Below are 20,075 nucleotides of genomic sequence, written 5' to 3'. Positions count from 1 at the left end.
TAGGATTTACAAGTAAAACCTGTCAGATTTTTCAAAAAATAAATAAATCTTGTGCAGTATTGGCTAAAGCTTAAAGCTTTTCCATATCTGTGTCTTATTTATAGTTGTTTTCTGTTAAAAATAACATCATAAGCATTGCATAAAAATTTTATGTTCCTAAGGCAAGTGTTAAAAAATATTTGAGCAAAAATACTGAGTGGTAGACATCAAACTTTTATTCTAAATAAGGATATATGCGGTTTACCGCAGTGTAAAACCATATGTTTAATAAATAAGATGTTAGTGTAGATAGTTGTGGGAAGTTCACTTCATTCATTGGAATTCTGAGTCTCCTTTCTTTTTGCAAGTGGGTGAGCTGCTTGTTTCGTTGGAATGGATTTGTACATATGAGCTTCAGGTCCCAAACAATAGAACTTTGGAATGTATGTATGTTTTTAGGCAAGCACAGTGAATGAAATTTACTTTCTTTAAACTAACTTCCTGCTTACGTTACACTAATTACTATGATTAACTTGACCTTTTTTGCAGAAAACCTCTCATCTGATTCAGCTCTTTCCAGCCCAAGTGCCCTGAATTCTCCAGGGCTGGGGATTGAAGGCTTGAACCGTAGGAGGAAGAAACGCACCAGCATAGAGACCAACATACGTGTGGCCTTAGAGAAGAGTTTTCTGGAGGTCAGTACTTGCACTGTACTATTCTGGTATATAAGATATATCAATTTTTAAAAAAAAGTTGAAATGGAGTGCAAATTTTCATATATGCACACTGTTTTAGGACTTTTGTAGAAAATAGGTCACACACAAACAAGTGCATCTTTGCATTGATATGTCATTTGCATTTTTTATATTTTTATTTTAATAAATAATTGAAGATGTATTAGAGAGAAAGAACATAAAAGAACAGCAAAAAATTAGAAAGATTTACAAGCAGTATAAAATTGAATAAGAATTTTCAAGGTAACATTAGATTAGCACTGGATATTTAAGGCAATGGTTATATCAGTATAGTATTTCAAAACCATTATTAAAATATTATTCAGTAATTTACAAGGCAGACAGTATAAGAATCATTAAATAGAATGAGCTATTTATGAAAAAATATCTAATTGAAAATGTTTAATGTTTTTAAATTGTGATTTTAATTTTTTGCGGCTAGACTTAATTTAACTTAATTTTAATTTTATATTGTATTGTTTTTAAATTTTGCCTTGTAAACCGCCCTGAGTCCTTTGGGAGTAGGGCGGTATATAAACCGAATTAATAAATAATAAATAAATAAATAAAATAATATCTATTCTTATTGCAACAATTCAGGCAAGTTTTAATCATTTAAAACCTTGTGTTAAGAGAATCCCAAACTTAAGATGTAGTACTTTTCCATAAGTAAAATTAAGATCTAAATTCAATTCCATATCAGACTTTTTTTTCAAGTAAAAAGTTATTTCTGACACCGAAGGATACATTCACAACTTTGTCTGCTATTCTTTCAGAGAATGAATTGTATGTGATTTCCAGTGAGAGGCATATAAGGTATTCTAGGAATTAAAATATGAAGCAAAATCCGCATACTTTATAATGATATAAAGATTTGTTTTACTTTGTAATAAGATATAATTTGTATCTAGCGTATCTGTGGTACTTAGTTCTATTATTGTAGTTTTCTTTTAATATACCGGTAGAAAGGAATATAATCCAAATTATATCATGCAACAGAAAATAGTCTAAATGGTTTATCTTTCAGAACCAAAAGCCTACCTCGGAAGAGATAACCATGATAGCTGACCAGCTGAAAATGGAAAAAGAGGTGATCCGTGTTTGGTTCTGTAATCGGCGCCAGAAGGAAAAAAGAATTAACCCACCTAGTAGTGGTGGAACCAGCAACTCGCCCATCAAAGCAATGTTCCCTTGTCCAACTTCATTGGTAAAAATTCAAAACCATTTGAATTATGTTAGATTGGAAGATAATTTGACAATTCTTGCTAAGAACAGCAAGAGGATGATATTAATATTTTTGCTCCTAAGGATCTCAAAATCTGATAGTTATGATGAGTGGACATTAATGTACACAGTTCAGTTCTTATTATTTCTGTTTTGTAGCTGATGAAGAAAGATACTTGTGCCTAAGGCATGCCACTTTGAATACTGTACTTAACTCTGCCTTTGTAGTATGCTAATATATTTAATTTTGTTCTTCCACACATAGAGAGATTAATGATTTTCTAAAGATAATGAAAGGTAGCTTATGAAAAATCTAAAGCTATATAGACGTTTTCATTTGACTCCTTTATTCATTGGTGACATTCTTTTTTTAGGATTTCAGCTATTTTCTTTTGATCTATATAGGTGGCAACTACGCCAAGCCTTGTGACAAGCAGTGCAGCTACCACTTTGACTGTCAACCCTGGGCTCCCTTTAACCAGCGCAACTGTAACTAGTTTGGCAGTCACAGGTAAGAGGCCATTTGGACTGCAACTCCATATAAAAGCTTGCTCCTTTAAAAATAAAATTATCATCATCATGTCTATATAGGTAATCCTTGATTTACGAGCGTTCACTTAACGCTTGTTCAAAGTTACGTGATCAGCGCCCCCTAGTGTTTACGAGCAAGTCCCGAAATTATGACTATTGCAGCCCCATGGTAGTCGTTCGCCCTTACGAGCAGCCACAGAAGCTCTACAGTATTCACCCTATTCACCTCCCCACTCCTGACAACTGCTTCCCTCTCCCTTCCTGCCGTGCTGGAGTCACTTACCTTGCAAAATCTGCCTCCTCTCTCCCGCGGTTTCTTTCCTTTGAGGGAGAGGAGAAAAGCTTGCAAATACTTTTTGTGCTGACAAGGGAAGCTCCTGGTTGCCATGATATCGCACAAGTTCAAGCGTCCATTCTTTGCAAAAGAGATCATGGCCCCCGGAAGCTTCCATTCTTGGGGGGAGGGGGGGAAAGAGTTTGCTTCATTTGCACGCCTATGGGGCAAAGCGTGGAATCTGAGTCGGCCGGGTGCAGAAACCCCTACTGTCTGTGGCACAGCTGAGCGGCTCACGGCAACCACCTGAGCGGCCATGATCCCCCCTTCCCAGCTAGCCACCCATCCCGCCCAACCTAGTTTTTGCCTGGCCGGCCGGCTGACACAAATCGTTACAGCTCTTCTCTTCCTCCTTGTCCTCCCACTCCTGCGGTGGCAGGAGCTTGGGTGTCTCTGCTCCGTCTGAGTGGAGGAAAGCAGAGGCGCAGCAGCAAGATTGCTCTCAAACAGTAAGACCCGGGTGCGCTGCTTGCTTGTGTGTACCGGCCTTATTGAGAGCAATCCTGCTGCTGCGCCTCTGCTTTTCTCCACTCAGATGGAGCCAAGAAACCCAAGCTGCCGCCGCTAATAAACTTCTTATCCAAGGGAGACCTTGGGGGAACTGGATTCTCCCTCTATCAGCAAATGGGGCAGTTCAAAACGAAGCAAATCGCTTCATTTTCAAACGTCAGATAGGCGCACATCAGCTTCTTATCCAAAGGGAGACCTTGGGGAAACTGGATTCTCCCTCTGTGAGCAAATGGGGCGGTTTAGAAGGAAGCAATTTCACTGCGTTTTCAAGCATTTCATTCGCACACAGATGGCGCTCTCCAACTCCCCAAGATCTCTGTTCGGATAAAAGGTATTTGAGCACCTACGGGAGCCTTGGAAACACGGTGATCCGCTGCGTTTTCAAGCATTGTATTCACACTCAGATGGAGCTCCTCATCTCCCAAAGATCTCCATTCGGATAAAAGATGTTTGACCAGCAGTGGCTTAAGTTTATTTGCTCTGTCCAAGTGAAAGGAAGCAGAGGTGTACAGCGGGATTGCTGTCAATGAGGCTGGCTCACGCGAGCGAGCAGTGCACCCACGTCTTCTTGACAGTAATCCTGCTCTGTGCCTCCGCTGCTGCTCAAACACTTTTTATCCAAACACACACCTTAGAGAGATTTGACTTGCAGAGGGATCAGGAGTACTGAAATGATGTCTCTTGTTTTGGAGGAAGCACTAAGATTATAGCATTGAGAGATTGAGGAAGAACTTGATAGCATCAGGAAAGTGCATGCAAATCCTGATAAAAAAAATTAGCCAGTATTCAATCCTTCAGTTGAATTAGGGGTATTACATATACCAAATGCCATATATTGCTATTTTAAAACATTGTTGATCCACGAATGGCCAGGCATAATTGGAAATAATATATTGGATTTCTCAAAAGAAATAGACTAATTTTGAAATTGAGATCATCCATCTCAACTGGATCCTTCACTTATATTATGATTTCTTAATGTATTTTGTTTCTTCTGGATAATCTGTTAGGAGCAAGGCTATGCTTATTGAAACCAAAGAGAACAGTGAGAAAATGTTCATTATAGTAGTTTATAAGTCAAATCAAACTATTTGAACTGAATATTTGAAAGAGAACACTAAATGTCCTATTTTGATATGACTTATAAACTAAACGTAACAGTCATAAAAGCAACAGAAACAATTTTATTTATTTTAAAACACATTCTGCTTTCTTAGTTAAAAAGTGAAAGATGGCATGCAAATTGAAGTAGGAACCAGTAACGCAGTTGGAATACCTGCTGCTGTTTATTTCTAGACACATTTGAAAAACAGCTTTACAGAGAGGATGTTACAATAATGAAACTTGATAGAATATGAGTAACTAGTATAGCTCAACTATCCAACAAAAAGTAGTTTATGAGCCAACCAAAACTAGTAATTCTACTTGGGTCATATCTGAACCCTAAATCTTTAAATGTATCAAGTTATAAGCATGATATTTTAGCATAGTATAGCTCTGTGAAGGTCAGGCTACACATTTATTCCATTATGAAAAGGTCAGCTATCCTTGTTAATTTGAATATTTGGTCCATTCTTTTTGATGAGAAAGGCTTATTGTTAATCTTCAAGTTATCACTCATTTGTGTGTATTCTGAAGCCTTTTTCTATCTGGATGTTTGAACCACAGTCCTCGCTTAATGACTACAATCAAACCAGCCACTTCATAGTTAAGTGGTGTAATCACTCAGACATCACATGATGATGACTGACTTACAATTTTACTTTCACTGCAGTTGTTAAGCAAGACATCCCATGATTGTGACTTGTGATTTTACTGCTGACTTTTCTTTTTTTTTTATTAAATTTATTATTTAAAAACATTGGACACAGTACCAGCGGGCTAACAAATCTTTTTGTCTACAATGTTCATATATATATATATACATGTATATTTGTTTTCTGAGGTGTATATATGTATATATATATGTACATATGTACATCAAAGAAACACTTAGATACACTTAAGTTACAAATCAGTGAAATAACAGAATATTTAAGACAATGAGCTAGTCTGTAAAACCTATTAAGGACCTTTCTTTTTATCCCTCCAAAGATACAATTTGTTCCAAATTCTATAATAGTCTGATTGATCTTTATTCTTTAGTTCCAAAGTTAGTTTGTCCATTTCTGCGCAATCCCAAATTTTCCTAATAACCTCTTTTTCTCCTGGGATCTCATTCTTTTTCCATTTTTGCGCAAATGACATTCTAGCTGCTGTGATAATATGGATCGTTAAATATAGCACATCTTTAGGATATTTCTCTTTCGTAATTCCCAACAAAAAAAGTTCTGGACTAAACTCAATATCTTGTTTCAATATTTCTTTCAGCCAAATCCAAATCATTCTCCAAAATTTTTGTGTTTTACTGCAAGACCACCACGTATGGAAGTATGTGCCTATCTCTTCAGAGCACTTCCAACATTTGGGAGATGCTGTTGTATACATTTTTGCTAGACGGGCTGGGGGAAGATGCCATCGATAAAACATTTTAAATAAATTTTCTTTATACGATGAGGCCAGTGTTATCTTTTTATTTCTGTCCCAAATTGTTTGCCAAGTACCTAAGTCAATGTTATGTCCTAAATTGTTAGCCCAGATCAACATGGGATCCTTCACTTGCTCTTCAAACAGCTTATATCCCAAAAGCAATTTATATAAATTCCTTATTTGTTTAGAGTCTGGTCCCAATAATATTTTGTCCAATGCTTTTTCAGAGGTATATATCCCCCATTTATTTTTATCCTTCCTAAATCTTGATTGGATTTGTAAATAGGCCCACCAATCGAGTTTTATACCTTGTAATTCTAGTTCATTCTTAAGTTTCAATTCCCCCTCCTCATTCAGAATATCCTTGTATGAAATTATGTTACCCAAATCAAATAGATTTGGGTAAACAATCGCTTCAAGGGTGGATAGCCAGACCGGTACTTTAGTGTAATTGTAAGATCTAATTTTTTTCCAGGTATTAAGTAACGCTTGCCTGATCCGATGTTTTTGAAAATGTGAGAAAAGACCTTGTTTCTCCGTCCATAGGAAAGCATGCCAGCCATATTGCAAATCGTGACCCTCTAAAGTTAATAGTCTTCTATTTCTCAAGATTACCCATTCTCTAATCCAACTCAGAGCCGCGGCATGGTAATATAATTCCCAGTCTGGCAATCCAAAACCCCCATTTTCCTTCGTGTCCTGTAAATATTTCAATTTAATTCTTGGTTTTTTCCCCTGCCAAACAAAATTTAATGATAATTTATTCAAATTTCTAAAAAATTTAGAATCGAGTTGTATTGGGATATTCTGAAACAGAAACAGGATTTTAGGCAGAATATTCATCTTAATGACAGCGATTCTTCCCAATAATGAGAGTTTTAGATTTCCCCATCTTTCCAGATCACCTTTTATTTGATTCACTACATTATCATAATTATCTTTTTTGAGTGAGGTGCATCTAGCCGTAATATTAATCCCTAGATATTTTATTTTCTTGACTATTTCTATATCCATGATTCCAGCCAGATTTTCTTTTTGTTTATTGGTCATATTTTTAACAATCATCTTGGTCTTATTTCTATTTATTCGCAGTCCGGCAACCTCACCATATTTAGATAGTTCTTCCAATAGATTTGGTCCCGTCTGACATGGATCCTCCATAATAAAAACCAGATCGTCCGCGAAGGCTTGAAGTTTAAAGGTTTCCTTTTTAATGGTTAATCCTTTTATCTTTGGGTCATTTCTTATAATTCTCGTTAATACTTCAAGTGTCAATATAAACAGCAATGGTGATAAGGGGCAGCCTTGCCGTGTTCCCTTTTGAATTTGAAACTTCCTAGATGCTTCCCCATTAATAATTATTTTTGCTTCCTGGTTGTCATAAATTGCCCTAATTATATTTATAAATTTTTCACCCATATTCATGAAGCTAAGTTGTTGGTGCAAAAAAGACCATTTAACATTATCAAATGCCTTTTGGGCATCTAAAAAGAGTAATGCCATCTGTTGTCCACTATGTAATTCATAGTACTCCAACGTATCTAATATTATTCTAATGTTGTGCTTAGTGTGTCTCTTAGCAAGAAAGCCATTCTGGTCTGCGTGTATGAAATCGTTTCAATCGTTCCGCTATAATTGATGTAAATATCTTATAGTCCGAATTAAGAAGTGATATGGGTCTATAATTTTGGATTAATGTGTGGTCCGTATTATCTTTCGGGATAAGGGTTATGTTAGCCTCCGACCAAGATTTAGGCGTTCTTGCGCCTTCTAATACTGCGTTAAATACCTCCACTAGGGGTTGTGCTAAGATATTTTGTAGTTCTTTATAGATTTCTGATGGGAGACCGTCAGGGCCCGATGCTTTATTGTTCTTTTGTGCATTGATAGCTTTTATCACCTCAGATAGCCGAATTTCCTCGTTTAGCATATTTCTGGTATCTTCTGTGACCTTGGGTAGTTTGGCTTTTTGAAGATATTCCTCCATTTTCTCCACACTTGCCTGGCTATCTTCTTTGTATAAACGCTCATAAAATTCCTGGGCTATAATTTTTTTTTCCTTCCTGGTGGAATATTCTCCCTTCCTCATCTCGTAGTTCGCGAATCCAGTTTTTCCCCTTTTGTTTTCCCAATTTATATGCGAGCCAACGGCCCGGTTTATTTGCATTTTCAAAAAAATTTTGTTTCGTGTTTCTCAGTTGTTGTGCTAATTTCTCTTTGTCTAAAATATTAAGCTTGTGTTTAATCAGATCCATAGATTGCTTGATATTCTCTTTTTGTGGATCTTGTTGGAGTATAACTTCTAAACTCTTATATTCCCCTTCTAATCTTTCCCGTTGTTGTCTTTTCCCCTTGTTTTTGTATACCATGTATGCCCTCGCTACCCCTCTCATCATAGCCTTGGCTGTATCCCAATTGTTTTGTACTGAGGTGTCTATAGCTTTATTTTCCTTAAAGAAAAAACTTAGTTCTCTCTCCATCTTAGATTTGAATTCGTCTTCTTTTAAAATTGCTCTTTGTAGCGTCCATCTGGGTGTTTTTTTGGAACCTTTCCAGTTAAGTTTAATAGGATTGTGATCTGCCCAAGTACCTGTCGCTATATGCACCTCGTCTATTTCAGAACTAATTTCTTTCGTCATCCATACCATCTCTATTCTAGACCATGAGTTATGTCGATTGGAGTAATATGTATATTGTCTAGCCTTACGATTTCTTTCCCTCCAGACATCTTGGATATTTAGGTCATTAGCCAAGTTGAGAAAAGATCTCGGTAGAATTCTTCTCTTCTTTTTCCTAAGCGTCTTACCCATATAATCCAAATTTCTATCTAGGATAGCATTAAAGTCTCCTATTAAACAGATCTCCTCATAATCAATGCTACATATCTTATTGTGAAGTGTTTTAAAAAATTGTTCTTGGTTATGATTTGGGGCATATATCTCTACCATCATGACCTTCCTATGATTTATTACAACCTCGACTATCAGTATTCTACCCTCTTTATCGTTATAGATTTGTTTTGCTATCAATTTTGGGTTTACATATAATGCCACTCCTCTCTTTTTCTTGTGTCGGTCTAAGGAAACGAATAGGTTCCCTATTTTTGGTTGTACTAACAAATATTTTTGTTGTTCCTTTATATGGACTTCTTGTATTGCCACGATATCCAATTGTTGGTGAATAAGCCTATTAAAAAATTTCCGCCTTTTCACTGGCAAATTCAGTCCATTAATATTCACAGACATAATACTACACTCACCTCCCTTCATCTTACTTATTTCTGGTTTTTGTGGATCTCGTGATTCGGGGCTCTCTCTCTTCCTTGTCTCTGGCTCCATGTTTCTCTGTTAACTCTCCAGATTTGTTCCTTCTATCCTCTGTTGCTAAGACCTTGCCATCCATTGCCACTCGTATTGTATCTCTTTCTCTTACCTCCCTTCCATCTTGATCTTCTAAATCTACTTCCTCTTGGCTATGGAAGTGGAGTTTGTAAAAATCTTCTGCCTTCTCTATCGTGTCCAGTCTATGCCTTCTGTCCTGCCACGTAACTAGGATACCCTCTGGTGTTAGCCATCTAAAGTTTCCATTTTCCCTAATTAATTTAGATGTTAAGAATTGATAGCCACGTCTCAGATCCCTCATCCTTTTAGGTATCTGTTTAAGGATGGTAATTTGTTGGCCCCGAAGTTCTAATGGTTCCTCTCTAGATCTATGCAGAAGCTCATCCCGAATTGATTTTTTACCTAGCCTTACGTGTACTTCTTTTGGGAGGTTGTGCCTTCTCGCATAATTAGTTTGGACCCTGTATGTTTCATCAATTTCCGCCAGCATTTCCTCCTTCCCTACACCGAGTGCCTTTGCCATCAGTTCTGCCATCATGACCAACAAATCTTCCCCTCTTTTTTCTTGAACATTTTGGAAGCGTAGATAATGAGCAGCCTTTTCTGCTTCCAGAAAAATGACTGTTGTCTCTAGCTCCTTATTAGCCTGAAGAAGTGTTTCATTTAAATCATCTACTCTCTTTTCCTCTTTTTCCATTCTAGCTTCCATATCTTGAAGTCTTTGTTCATTTTTGACTAATTGTTGTTGAATCCCTTCAAATTTATCATCTATCGCTTGGATTTTCCCCTTTAATTCACCAGTGTCGTTTCTTATTTGGCCTATTTCTCTCTTCATCTCCTCATGGTTTTTGGCCATTACCTCGTGTAAATTTTGCAAAAGGGCATGTAGATCTTTAAAAGAATTTGAGTTAGATCTTTCCCTTTGCAGCATATCCTCTATAGATTTCTGATTGGAGGGACTTGAGGCCATCCCTTGTCCCTGTGTTGCCGCCTTTTTGCCAGCGCTAGGCTTAGTTACTCCCGAAATACTTGTCATGTTTTCCCGGTTGTAACACGCGTTTTATAAATATGTAATACCCTGAGTCTTATATAAACCTTTTAACTCTATGACAAAAAGTATATAAAACAGTTACCACCAGATACTTATTACCAACTAAGCGATTTATATAATAGAATTCTTTAATATATATGTCTGGATATATTCAAAGTCACGTTCTTTTTTTTTTAATTTGCCCCGTTTCCGGCGCAGAAGTTGACACCTTTTCCGTCTTCCTCTACTGTCAAAGACCCGTAGGTGTCCCACTAAACAAACCTCCAATTACTAAATTGCTATGTCAAATGGCCGCCCGTGACAAGTAGAGTAAAATTTCAAAAGTTTCAAAAGTTCAAAAGTTCAAAATTTACCAAGATAGACCAGGATAAACCAAGCTGATCGCTTTCCATGCCCGACAATCCAAAGTTCAGTCTCTAAGGCTCCAAGATCGGACTTTGACCTGTTGTAGTTTATCTCCAGCTAGTATGCAGTCATATAGTCTTCGAATTTCTTTTTCTTGCTGTTTTTGCCAAACACCTCCCTCGAAACTTCTATCGCCGCTTATTCCCTCTCCGTGAGGCACCCACTTCAAACCAGTACCTCTTTCTCAAGCGCTTCCTATTAGATATTCGGATATACTCTCCATCGGCTCCGCTCTACCGTTGTCCCGCTGCTTACGTGCTAGCTCCGTCCCTCTGTCAGATCTTCATGTCGGCCATTACTGGCCTCCTTCTCCCCGGTTCGCTCGCATCAGACTTTCTCCGGATCTCCAACACGAATCGACACTCATGAAGGTTCTCCGGGCTGCCTGCAACTTCGGGTGTCCCTACAGGACCTCCTGAAGCTCCGAAAAGCCCCCGCGAACACTGGGTGAGAGGTTGTGCGTGGAGAGAACTCCGTTCACACAGCCGCCCGCTCTGACAGCTGGCTCCGCCCCCCACTGCTGACTTTTCCATTGACTAATTGTTAGAAGCCAGCTATAAAGCATAGAAATAGCAGTCACTTAACCACAGGATGTTATAGTGGTTGTAAATGTGAGAACTGGTTCTGAAGTTAGTTTTTTAGCATTGTCATAACGTTGAACAGTCACTAAGCAGGGCAGTCATTAAGCAAGGATCCTTGCATCCCCTGAGTTAACCACTGTTTATACTCAAATTCTTGCTCTTTTGTTCCATTAGAGCAGGGGTCTTCAAACTCGGCCCTTTTATGACTCATGCCTGGCTGAGGAATTCTGGGAGTTGAAGTCCATGAGTCATAAAAGGGCCGAGTTTGAAGACCCCTGCATTAGAGCAACGTTGGCTCCATTTAGCAATGTCTCATCCAGGTACTACTTCAAATATTGTATCATTTTAGGCACCACAGAAACCATAGCCAACAATACAGCGACCGTAATTTCTACGGCACCTCCAGCTTCCTCGGCAGTAACATCACCTTCCCTAAGTCCTTCTCCTTCTGCCTCAGCTTCCACATCTGAGGCATCCAGTGCCAGTGAGACAACCACAACCCAGACAACCTCCACCCCCTTGACCTCGGCACTTGGGACCAGCCAGGTGATGGTAACTGCTTCTGGTTTGCAAACTGCAGCAGCAGCAGCTGCACTACAAGGAGCTGCACAATTGCCTGCAAATGCAAGTCTGGCTGCTATGGCAGCTGCGGCAGGATTGAATCCAGGCCTGATGGCATCTTCCCAATTTGCAGCTGGGTGAGTATCTTTAAAACTTGTTTTTTTAAAGTATCAAGTTAAGTGAGAGAACCTAGGAGTCATCACATTTCAGTACCTTTATCTAAAATATATGGTGATTAAAAATCTACCAATCCTGTTAGTTCTCTGTTAAATGAAAGTACAACAGTATAACGTTTGACACTTTTCCTAGTTTGAAAATATTTAGTGGCGTTACAATCCGTGTTCATATTTCTATCACTTTCCTCTTCAAATATTTACAGTGTCACAGTGGGTTATTGTATAATCCAAATTAAATAGTTTACTTAATAGATCTGCTTCAGTTCTTATAGTTAAAATTCTAGAAAAAGATACATTTTTGCCCTTACAACTCACCTGTTTTTTTGGTTGTTTGGTTTTGTTTTGCTTTGCGTTTTGGATTTGCAGAGGTGCCTTACTTAGTCTCAATCCTGGGACGCTAGGTGGTGCTCTCAGCCCAGCTCTGATGAGCAACAGTACATTGGCAACTATTCAAGGTTAGTTACTACACTCTACTTTCTATTCCTGTTACGTTTCTACACTCTTTTTTCTGTTTCTTCTTTTTGAAAGCTGTAGATATTATAGATATTGTAGATATTACTGAATGGCTGTACATACCGGCATGTCAGGATATTCAGATTATTCCATCTCTTAATATCGGGGACGAGTTATTACCCCCCGTAGATAAGGCTCGCAATCTGGGTGTCCTCTTAGATTCACAGCTCTCCTTAGAAGATCATATAGGAGCTGTGACTAGAGGGGCCTTCGCCCAGGTTCGTCTGGTGCGCCAGCTGCGACCCTATCTGGACCTGGATGCCTTGCGTACAGTCACCCATGCACTTGTGACCTCTCGCCTTGACTACTGCAACGCTCTTTACATGGGACTGCCCTTGAGAACCACTCGGAAGCTTCAGCTGGTGCAGAGTGCAGCTGCATGAGTGCTTTTGGGGGTCTCCCGATACTCCCATATTACACCTCTGCTCCGTGAGCTGCACTGGCTTCCAGTTGCCTTCCGGGTTAAATTCAAGGTGCTAGTGATGACATACAAAGCCCTACATGGCATGGGTCTGGATTACCTACGGGAGCACCTACTGCCAGCGTCAACATCCCTCCGTCCTGTGCGCTCCCACAGAGAGGGCCTCCTCAGGGTGCCACCGGTCAGAGAATGTCGGCTGGTGACGCCCAGGGGGAGAGCATTCTCGGTGGGTGCGCCAATCCTTTGGAACCGCTTACCAGCTGAAATCCGGATGGCCCCCGACCTTCGCTCCTTCCGGCGTGATCTAAAAACTTATCTATTCCAACAAGCCGGCCTGGCCTGATGGATTTGGGTTTTAAAATTTTCTCACTTTATTGCTTTATTGTATTCTTACTTTATTGCTCTGTACACCGCCCTGAGTCCTCCGGGAGAAGGGCGGTATATAAAACAAACAAACAAACAAACAAATAAATAAATAATATGTAAAGGCCCATAGTGGAAATAATTTAACAGGGATTTATTTCTAAAGAAACATAACGAATAAAAAATGTCTATTTCGGTCTATCTTAGGATGAAAGGCAACAAATAGGCCTCTAATATGCATGTTCGCATATTAAATTACATTAAAAAAAATCTGACACATTAACTACCTTGTAACTTGCTTTAAACTCAGTGGTAGGATCAGTGGTAAAACCAAAATACTTACGTACAAATTTCCCCCAAAATGTTGGAAAGATTGGGCAAATGTTACTTTCTCTTTTATTTTTCTCTCTCTAAAGGTGGCAAAGGCACCTAATTGTCCTGCCTCTTATTTTCCTTACAACATACCTTTCCCGGTAGGTTGGGCTGAGAGTATGTGATTAAGCCAAGGTCCCCCAGCCAGCTTTCATGCCTAAGAGATGCCTGGAACTCACATTCTTGTGGTTTCTACACTAGCCCCTTAACTGCTACACCAAATTGGTTGTCCTTTGTGAAATGAACAGTCGCTGAGAACCCCCCCCTTCTGTTTTGAATTTGGTACATACTGTATTTAGAAGTATATCTAAGTCTATTTGGTTTTTGAAGCTACAGACCAAAGATTTCTGAGGCTATGAGCTCAGTGATTAAAGATGCTCGAACTCCTTATTGAATTGGCATCCAAATCTCATTATGTGGTCCATTAGACAGAATTGGCAAGGCAAAATACCCACACTGACAAGATATAAAAAAGAGTTTTATCATCTGCCAGCTACGTGATTAGAATCTAAGGATTCTTTGCCTCAATTTGGGAAGTCATCCCAAGTTTTTAGAAACACGATTTTGTGATTTTCATGATCTTTCATAATGAATCTAATGAACGTTCACTCTTCAAATCTGCATTTCCTATGTGGCAAAAATTGTAAATTTTCTTAAGTGGAAAATGAGTTTGCAATTTCAAATCATTAAAGAGACCTAAAAAGGAAGCTCTTCTTTTTTTTTTCTTTTGTTTGCCTATGGCCGTGGTGGCGAACCTATGGCACGCGTGCCACAGGTGGCGCGCAGAGCCCTCTCTGTGGGCACACGAGCCGTCGCCCCAGTCCTAGTGCTTCAGCTGGGTTTTATAAAACCTTTTCGCTTTAGGCCTCCGCTGCCATGTGCAAAAAAAAAAGGTTAATCAATCAATCAATTTCAACTTCTTGCTGGGAAAAAAAAAGATCTTGCAAAGTTGGAATTGATTGATTGAACTTTTTAGTCCCACCCAGTCTGCCGTTACCACCGCAGCCACACCCACCTAATGGGCCACGCCCACCCATTTGGCCACACCCACCGGCACCTGACGATACATAAGTGGGTTTGGGGTTGCAGTTTGGGCACTCGGTCTCTAAAAGGTTTCCCATCACTGGCCTATGGTATTTTAGGGAGGGAGCTGGCTGTGTTAATGCTGACATTTATTACTCCTCTTTTTAGCTCTTGCATCTGGTGGCTCTCTTCCAATAACATCGCTGGATGCAACTGGGAACTTGGTATTTGCCAATGCTGGAGGTACACCCAACATCGTAACTGCCCCACTGTTCTTGAACCCTCAGAATCTTTCACTGCTCACCAGCAACCCAGTTAGTTTGGTCTCTGCAGCTGCAGCTTCCGCAGGGGCCTCTGGACCAGTTGCCAGCCTTCATGCCACCTCCACCTCAGCAGAATCTATCCAGAACTCTCTCTTCACAGTAGCTTCAGCCAGTGGGGCTGCTTCTACCACCACTACGGCCTCCAAGGCACAGTGAGTTGGGCTGAGCTGTGCTAACCCTAGCCTGTTTCATGCTGCAGTGAGTTGGGCTGGCAGCTGGGCTTCTGAACTGCAAATTGTGATTGGCTTCCTCATGCCGTCTTACTGGGGGCAAGGGAGAGAAGGAAAAATATTAGAAACAGGAAAAAAACAAAGCAAGAAAAAGAACGATTTAAAACTGGGACAAACAATTGCCTAATTTTATAAGAAAACACTTGTCTTTTCAGGATTGCTTCATTGATTGGAGAACTTTCTAACCAAAAATGTAAAAAAAAAGGACTACTTATCATTTCCAGCAGTCTCAGTGACAAGTTAAGGTGGGTTATCAACTCAAACACAGGAATGGATTTTCTTTTTTTTTCTTTTCTTTTTGATCTAAATATCTTTTTTTTAATTATCTTTTATTGGTCTGTTGTACAGGCCATAATGTCATACAAGATGTTTATAATCTTATCAATCGTGTTGGGGATTCCTTTCTTAACTGGTACAGTTTAGGCAGGCCTGTATTACTTGTGTATCTCTTTATGATTATTATTATTTTTTATATAAAGAGAAAAAGAAAGTTTGGACACATTTCTCTTTGCTCCTGGAACAGTTTCTGTGAGTTCCCATGCACTCAGAGGGAAGAGAGAAGAGGGAGAAGCGCGTGAATCACAAATATCCTTTATAATTTTCTTGGTAGAGTGTTTTGTGAGATTCTCTCAGAAGCGTTAGCAGTTAAAAGAAACATACTGAGGGTCATGTGCGAAGATAGTCCACGCATGTGAGGTGGGAGTTTTGTTTAGACAGCAGTGTTCATCATATTTGGCCAAATCTAGCCCTCATTTGCACGTCTTTGGCTCTTGTTGATCCAAGGGGGAAAGGATTTGGCCTCTGTTTCAACTTTTATGTTGACAATTCTCTTATTTCCTAATTGCATGGAAATTGCCACTTTACAACTTTGGGAAATATTTCTGTTATTTACTTTCTCAGGAGACTGCCTATATTGCTGACAACTCATATGCACCCACTAAATGTTCCTACCAGCTGTTTGGCATAGGCTTTCAAAAAGCTGCATTGGTTTACCTTTAGATATATAATTTTTTTCCTGGAGTCTCTTGATTTTATGATTGTATTAAAATTATTTTGAATTTAAAACACTTCTGTTCCAGAAGCAAACTGGGTCACATGAATAGGAAGTAGCATTTGTGCCAACACAGCCATAAAAAGCAGCCTTGTAATCTTGTTCCATTGTAAACAATTTGTAGTGTTTTTACCATTGCTTGCTGCTGTGGGAACAGGTGGTAAGGGATGATTTAAAAACAGGCCAACTTGCTGTGGAATATGATGAGCACTAGCATGTTGCATGTATTTTGCAATGTTTCGTGCTGTTTCTGTTTTTTTGCTGCTAGCTAAATCATTTATGGCAGTAAACATCTCTACTAAAGAGGGAAAAACTGTTCTCAAGCATCAAGTAGTATGTGCAAACAACTGCTGACAATGGATGAGAGAGAGAGAGATGGAGGAAAGGAGACAGAAATGATATATTGACCTGAACTCATCTTTTCTCAGATAAAAAGAAGTTGAATCACTACTGCATAGCTGGCACTTTCCTATCCCTTTGCTACAAATTGGAAAATATCAGAACTGTTCAATGTTCCTTCCTATTAATATTTGGAAGAGGGGGAAGAAGGACGAGGAAGTTCTTAAGCTCACATAGCTGCAGTCCATTCCTTGCCCCACCCCCCCAAAAAATCTTGTCTCTGATCACCTAATAACAAAGAGAGTTCATTTCGATTGCCATCTCTCACTGGTGACCGCAGTTTGCAGATCTGCATTAACTATCAACTGGCAGAAATCTGTCTCCTCTCCGCCTACTATCATGCTGCCTGCTCTCTGTTCATCTCTGAACCTTCAACTTCCTGATTCACAAGCTATTTAAATAAAAGAAACTATTTCCTAAAACTTTTAAAAAAAACTTGTGAACTGTTAAGCAGGGAAATGAGCAAATGTCCGTCCACCGTCTTTAATGTGTGTTTATTTTTTTTTAATGTTTTATTTTTTTAAAACTAAGCTTGAACCAAAGTCAATTTCTAGCAAGCTGCTGTACTAATGGACTAGTTTGTATAAGTGCAGTTCAGATGCAGAGAGGTGATAGATGCTACTGACAATTTCTTTTCATTTGTTTATTATTTTATGTAAAAATTGCTGCTTGTTTTACTCTTTTGGTGGGGAGAGGTTGATCTTTTTGTATATCCTTAGGACAAAGTCTTAACTTGATTATTTTCTAATTTCCATGGTTCGGGGTGGGTAAATAGAATGACAATGGCAAATGCTTACTAATTTAGCTGATTCTGCATTCTCCATAGCAGTTTGGATCAGTATAAATCCTGGGATATGCTATCACCATAATTCTAGTCTCAGAATAAAATTATAATATCTTGTGTAAAAGATTTAATTGACTTACAGCAACAGCATGGTGCAGTTAAAGTAAGGAGACAGGAGTATATTCAAGATGCTGGCCTATAGGCCATTATATTGACTGATTTCTACCAAAGGAAATATTGGTCCAGTAAATGTTTATTTTGTCCATTGAATAAAGGTTTTGCTTTTTTTATACACGCACAAACCCACATATAATTCTAAAAGCAAATAAGGTAATGGAGACTTTTGATTGTGTTTGCTCATCCATAGGCTTCAAGGAAAAGGTCCTATGGATTTATGAACCAAAAAACAAAAAAACACCCCATTTTATCATCATAAACATTTCAAGGAAATTCAGGGAAATTAATTTGGTTTGTCTGCCTGTAGTTGATTAGGTTCACTATTTTTTGTTAGGTGTGAAGGTATAGAGATACTCAGAATTCTGATTAGCTCAGATGATTGCTATAAAACATTTATAACTATTTTAATTTGCTCATATAATGCATGAATCAAACATGAATTATATGAACTTATTTATAAACCTTTTTTAGACCTTTCCACTCTTCCCTATGTCGAACAAATAGCCACACATCTAAGAGGTGTTATAAGTCTTATATCAGAGAAACTGGAAATTCAGACACAGACAAATCAACAGTTGTTTGGTTGAATTGTAAGACTTTTGTTTAATATAAGTGATGCGGTTATGTATTTGATGAGTTATCAAGAGATTACTAAAAATTTCCAATAATACAAAATACTGGAGTTTAAATGGTTATCACTATTATTTTGCCACCAATTCTACTCAGTAATATACATGCTCCATAAATTAACGTATAAACATTATTGCACAGTCTAAAATAATTATCAGCTTCCATAATATTGTAAAATTTACAATTGATTTAAAACTTCAGCAGAATATCAGATGTGTATAATTAGAGAATATGTAGGAATAAACAATACGGAGATCCAGAAAACACAAACATATTCTAGAAGTTGTGACAACTTTCAGATAGTCACTACAAACGCAGTTTATGCACTCAAAAATATGTTCACTGTCTACGTATTCTCTTGACAAATATTTTAAGATAATAGTCTGAGGTTGATCTAGCTTGTGAGCATTTACAGTCATTGTAAATACTATCTGTAGTAAGAAAAATGTTCGTCTACAGACGTACAGCAGGTGTTGAAAACATTAAACCTATGAAGTTTAGAATTTCAAAATTGGGTTTCCATTTTCCTGTTGATCATGTGCTACCAGTTTATACATTATGGATTTCATGTACAGTGTTCATATATGCAACAAGCATCATATGAATATTTTTAACAGTTTACTTTTGAACAGCATAACATGCTTTTCTGACATAATATGGCTCCTTTCTGTTCAGGGCTTGAACTTTATGTAAGGCTATTAAATGTAGACTTTTTTACTTTTTCCCCTTTCCTTTGGAAATGTATAAATCTATCTACATAAATAGCAATTCTATTGAAACACAACTATTACGGCCATGCCAATAAACTGTCCAGATATCCTGTTGGTTCAAGAATGTCTTCTAGGCCACCTGCAGTAAGTAGCTCAACCCACATTGACTTACATAGTTCAAATTGAAAAGCTAGATCTCCAGAAAACATAATATCAGCTAAGTTATTACTAGTTTGTATTTTATTGGTTTTATTGTAAACATCATCTGGCAATATATAATATTGAATCTCTGGTCATTTGTAGCTTAATGCTTCGAAGCACCAGAAATCAAGCCAACAGGTCCCTTTGTTGAACTGTTCAAGTAATACAGGGAATGAGGGCCTATTACTGTTCAGTTTGTTTTAGCGACATTGAGATGTTTCTCTTGAATACTGATACCTAGGATCTGTAGACTGACTATATGTGAAATATGGATTATATAGTTCAGATATGACAGCACTGAGATGGCTGTACTCTCTCTAAAAGTATAGGAACTATTTGCCATTTCTCTGTCTACTCCATATACAGGTCTGTATGTTCAGTATTTTTATTTGATGCCCACAGAAGGTTGGAAATAATACAGTGATCAATTAATACTCCCAGTATCTAAGTAACCATTAAGAGAGAGGGTCACGTTCATGTTAACTTTAGGCAACGTGAGGTGGCGATATAAAAAGGCAAGATGGATAGGAAGAATTCCTTTAGAAGAAAGTGCAATCCCAGGCTACATCTTAATTCTAGCAACAGAGATCAGATCCAGTCCCTTAGAAACAATACATGCTGACCCAAGGATGTATGCGTACTTTGTGGAGAATGCCATGCTTTAGAGAATTTTAATGTAGTGAATGAGGGTGGCCAGGGAGGGAAATGTAGCAGTCTTTCTTTGCTGCTGAGAAACAATGCAATCCTGAAGGCTGGGTCTACTTTTTCAGTTTCAGTTGCCAGAGGAAATAATGTTGTGCCCTGACTTGGTAGAATGCATTAAATTGCATTACAATAAGTGTAAATTTTATCTATATACTAGATAATTCAGCCAAAGATGATATATGTCATTTGAAGATATAAGGAAGAGCAGAGGAATTGC

The 20,075-nt window shown here is 38.3% G+C and overlaps 1 protein-coding gene across 1 annotated transcript in view; it reads left to right on the top strand.

Annotated features, from left to right (window-relative positions):
• Positions 1 to 18,437, top strand: part of POU2F1 (POU class 2 homeobox 1) — a gene marked incomplete at its 5' end in the record, with an annotated part of 111,678 nt that extends 93,241 nt beyond the window's left edge. The window contains 6 exons of the mRNA XM_083361900.1: positions 529 to 674; positions 1,741 to 1,920; positions 2,343 to 2,448; positions 11,569 to 11,917; positions 12,323 to 12,411; positions 14,817 to 18,437. Coding sequence (XP_083218026.1) covers positions 529 to 674; positions 1,741 to 1,920; positions 2,343 to 2,448; positions 11,569 to 11,917; positions 12,323 to 12,411; positions 14,817 to 15,127 — 1,181 coding nt within the window. The 3' untranslated portion in view covers positions 15,128 to 18,437. The remainder of the gene's footprint in view (positions 1 to 528; positions 675 to 1,740; positions 1,921 to 2,342; positions 2,449 to 11,568; positions 11,918 to 12,322; positions 12,412 to 14,816) is intronic.
• Positions 18,438 to 20,075: the final 1,638 nt, after the last annotated feature.

The sequence above is a fragment of the Vipera ursinii genome (genome assembly GCF_947247035.1).
Source record: "Vipera ursinii genome assembly, chromosome: 4".
Classification (NCBI taxonomy): domain Eukaryota; kingdom Metazoa; phylum Chordata; class Lepidosauria; order Squamata; family Viperidae; genus Vipera; species Vipera ursinii.
Note: the sequence above shows the minus strand (reverse complement) of the source record. Positions and strands in the feature narration are given on the sequence as shown.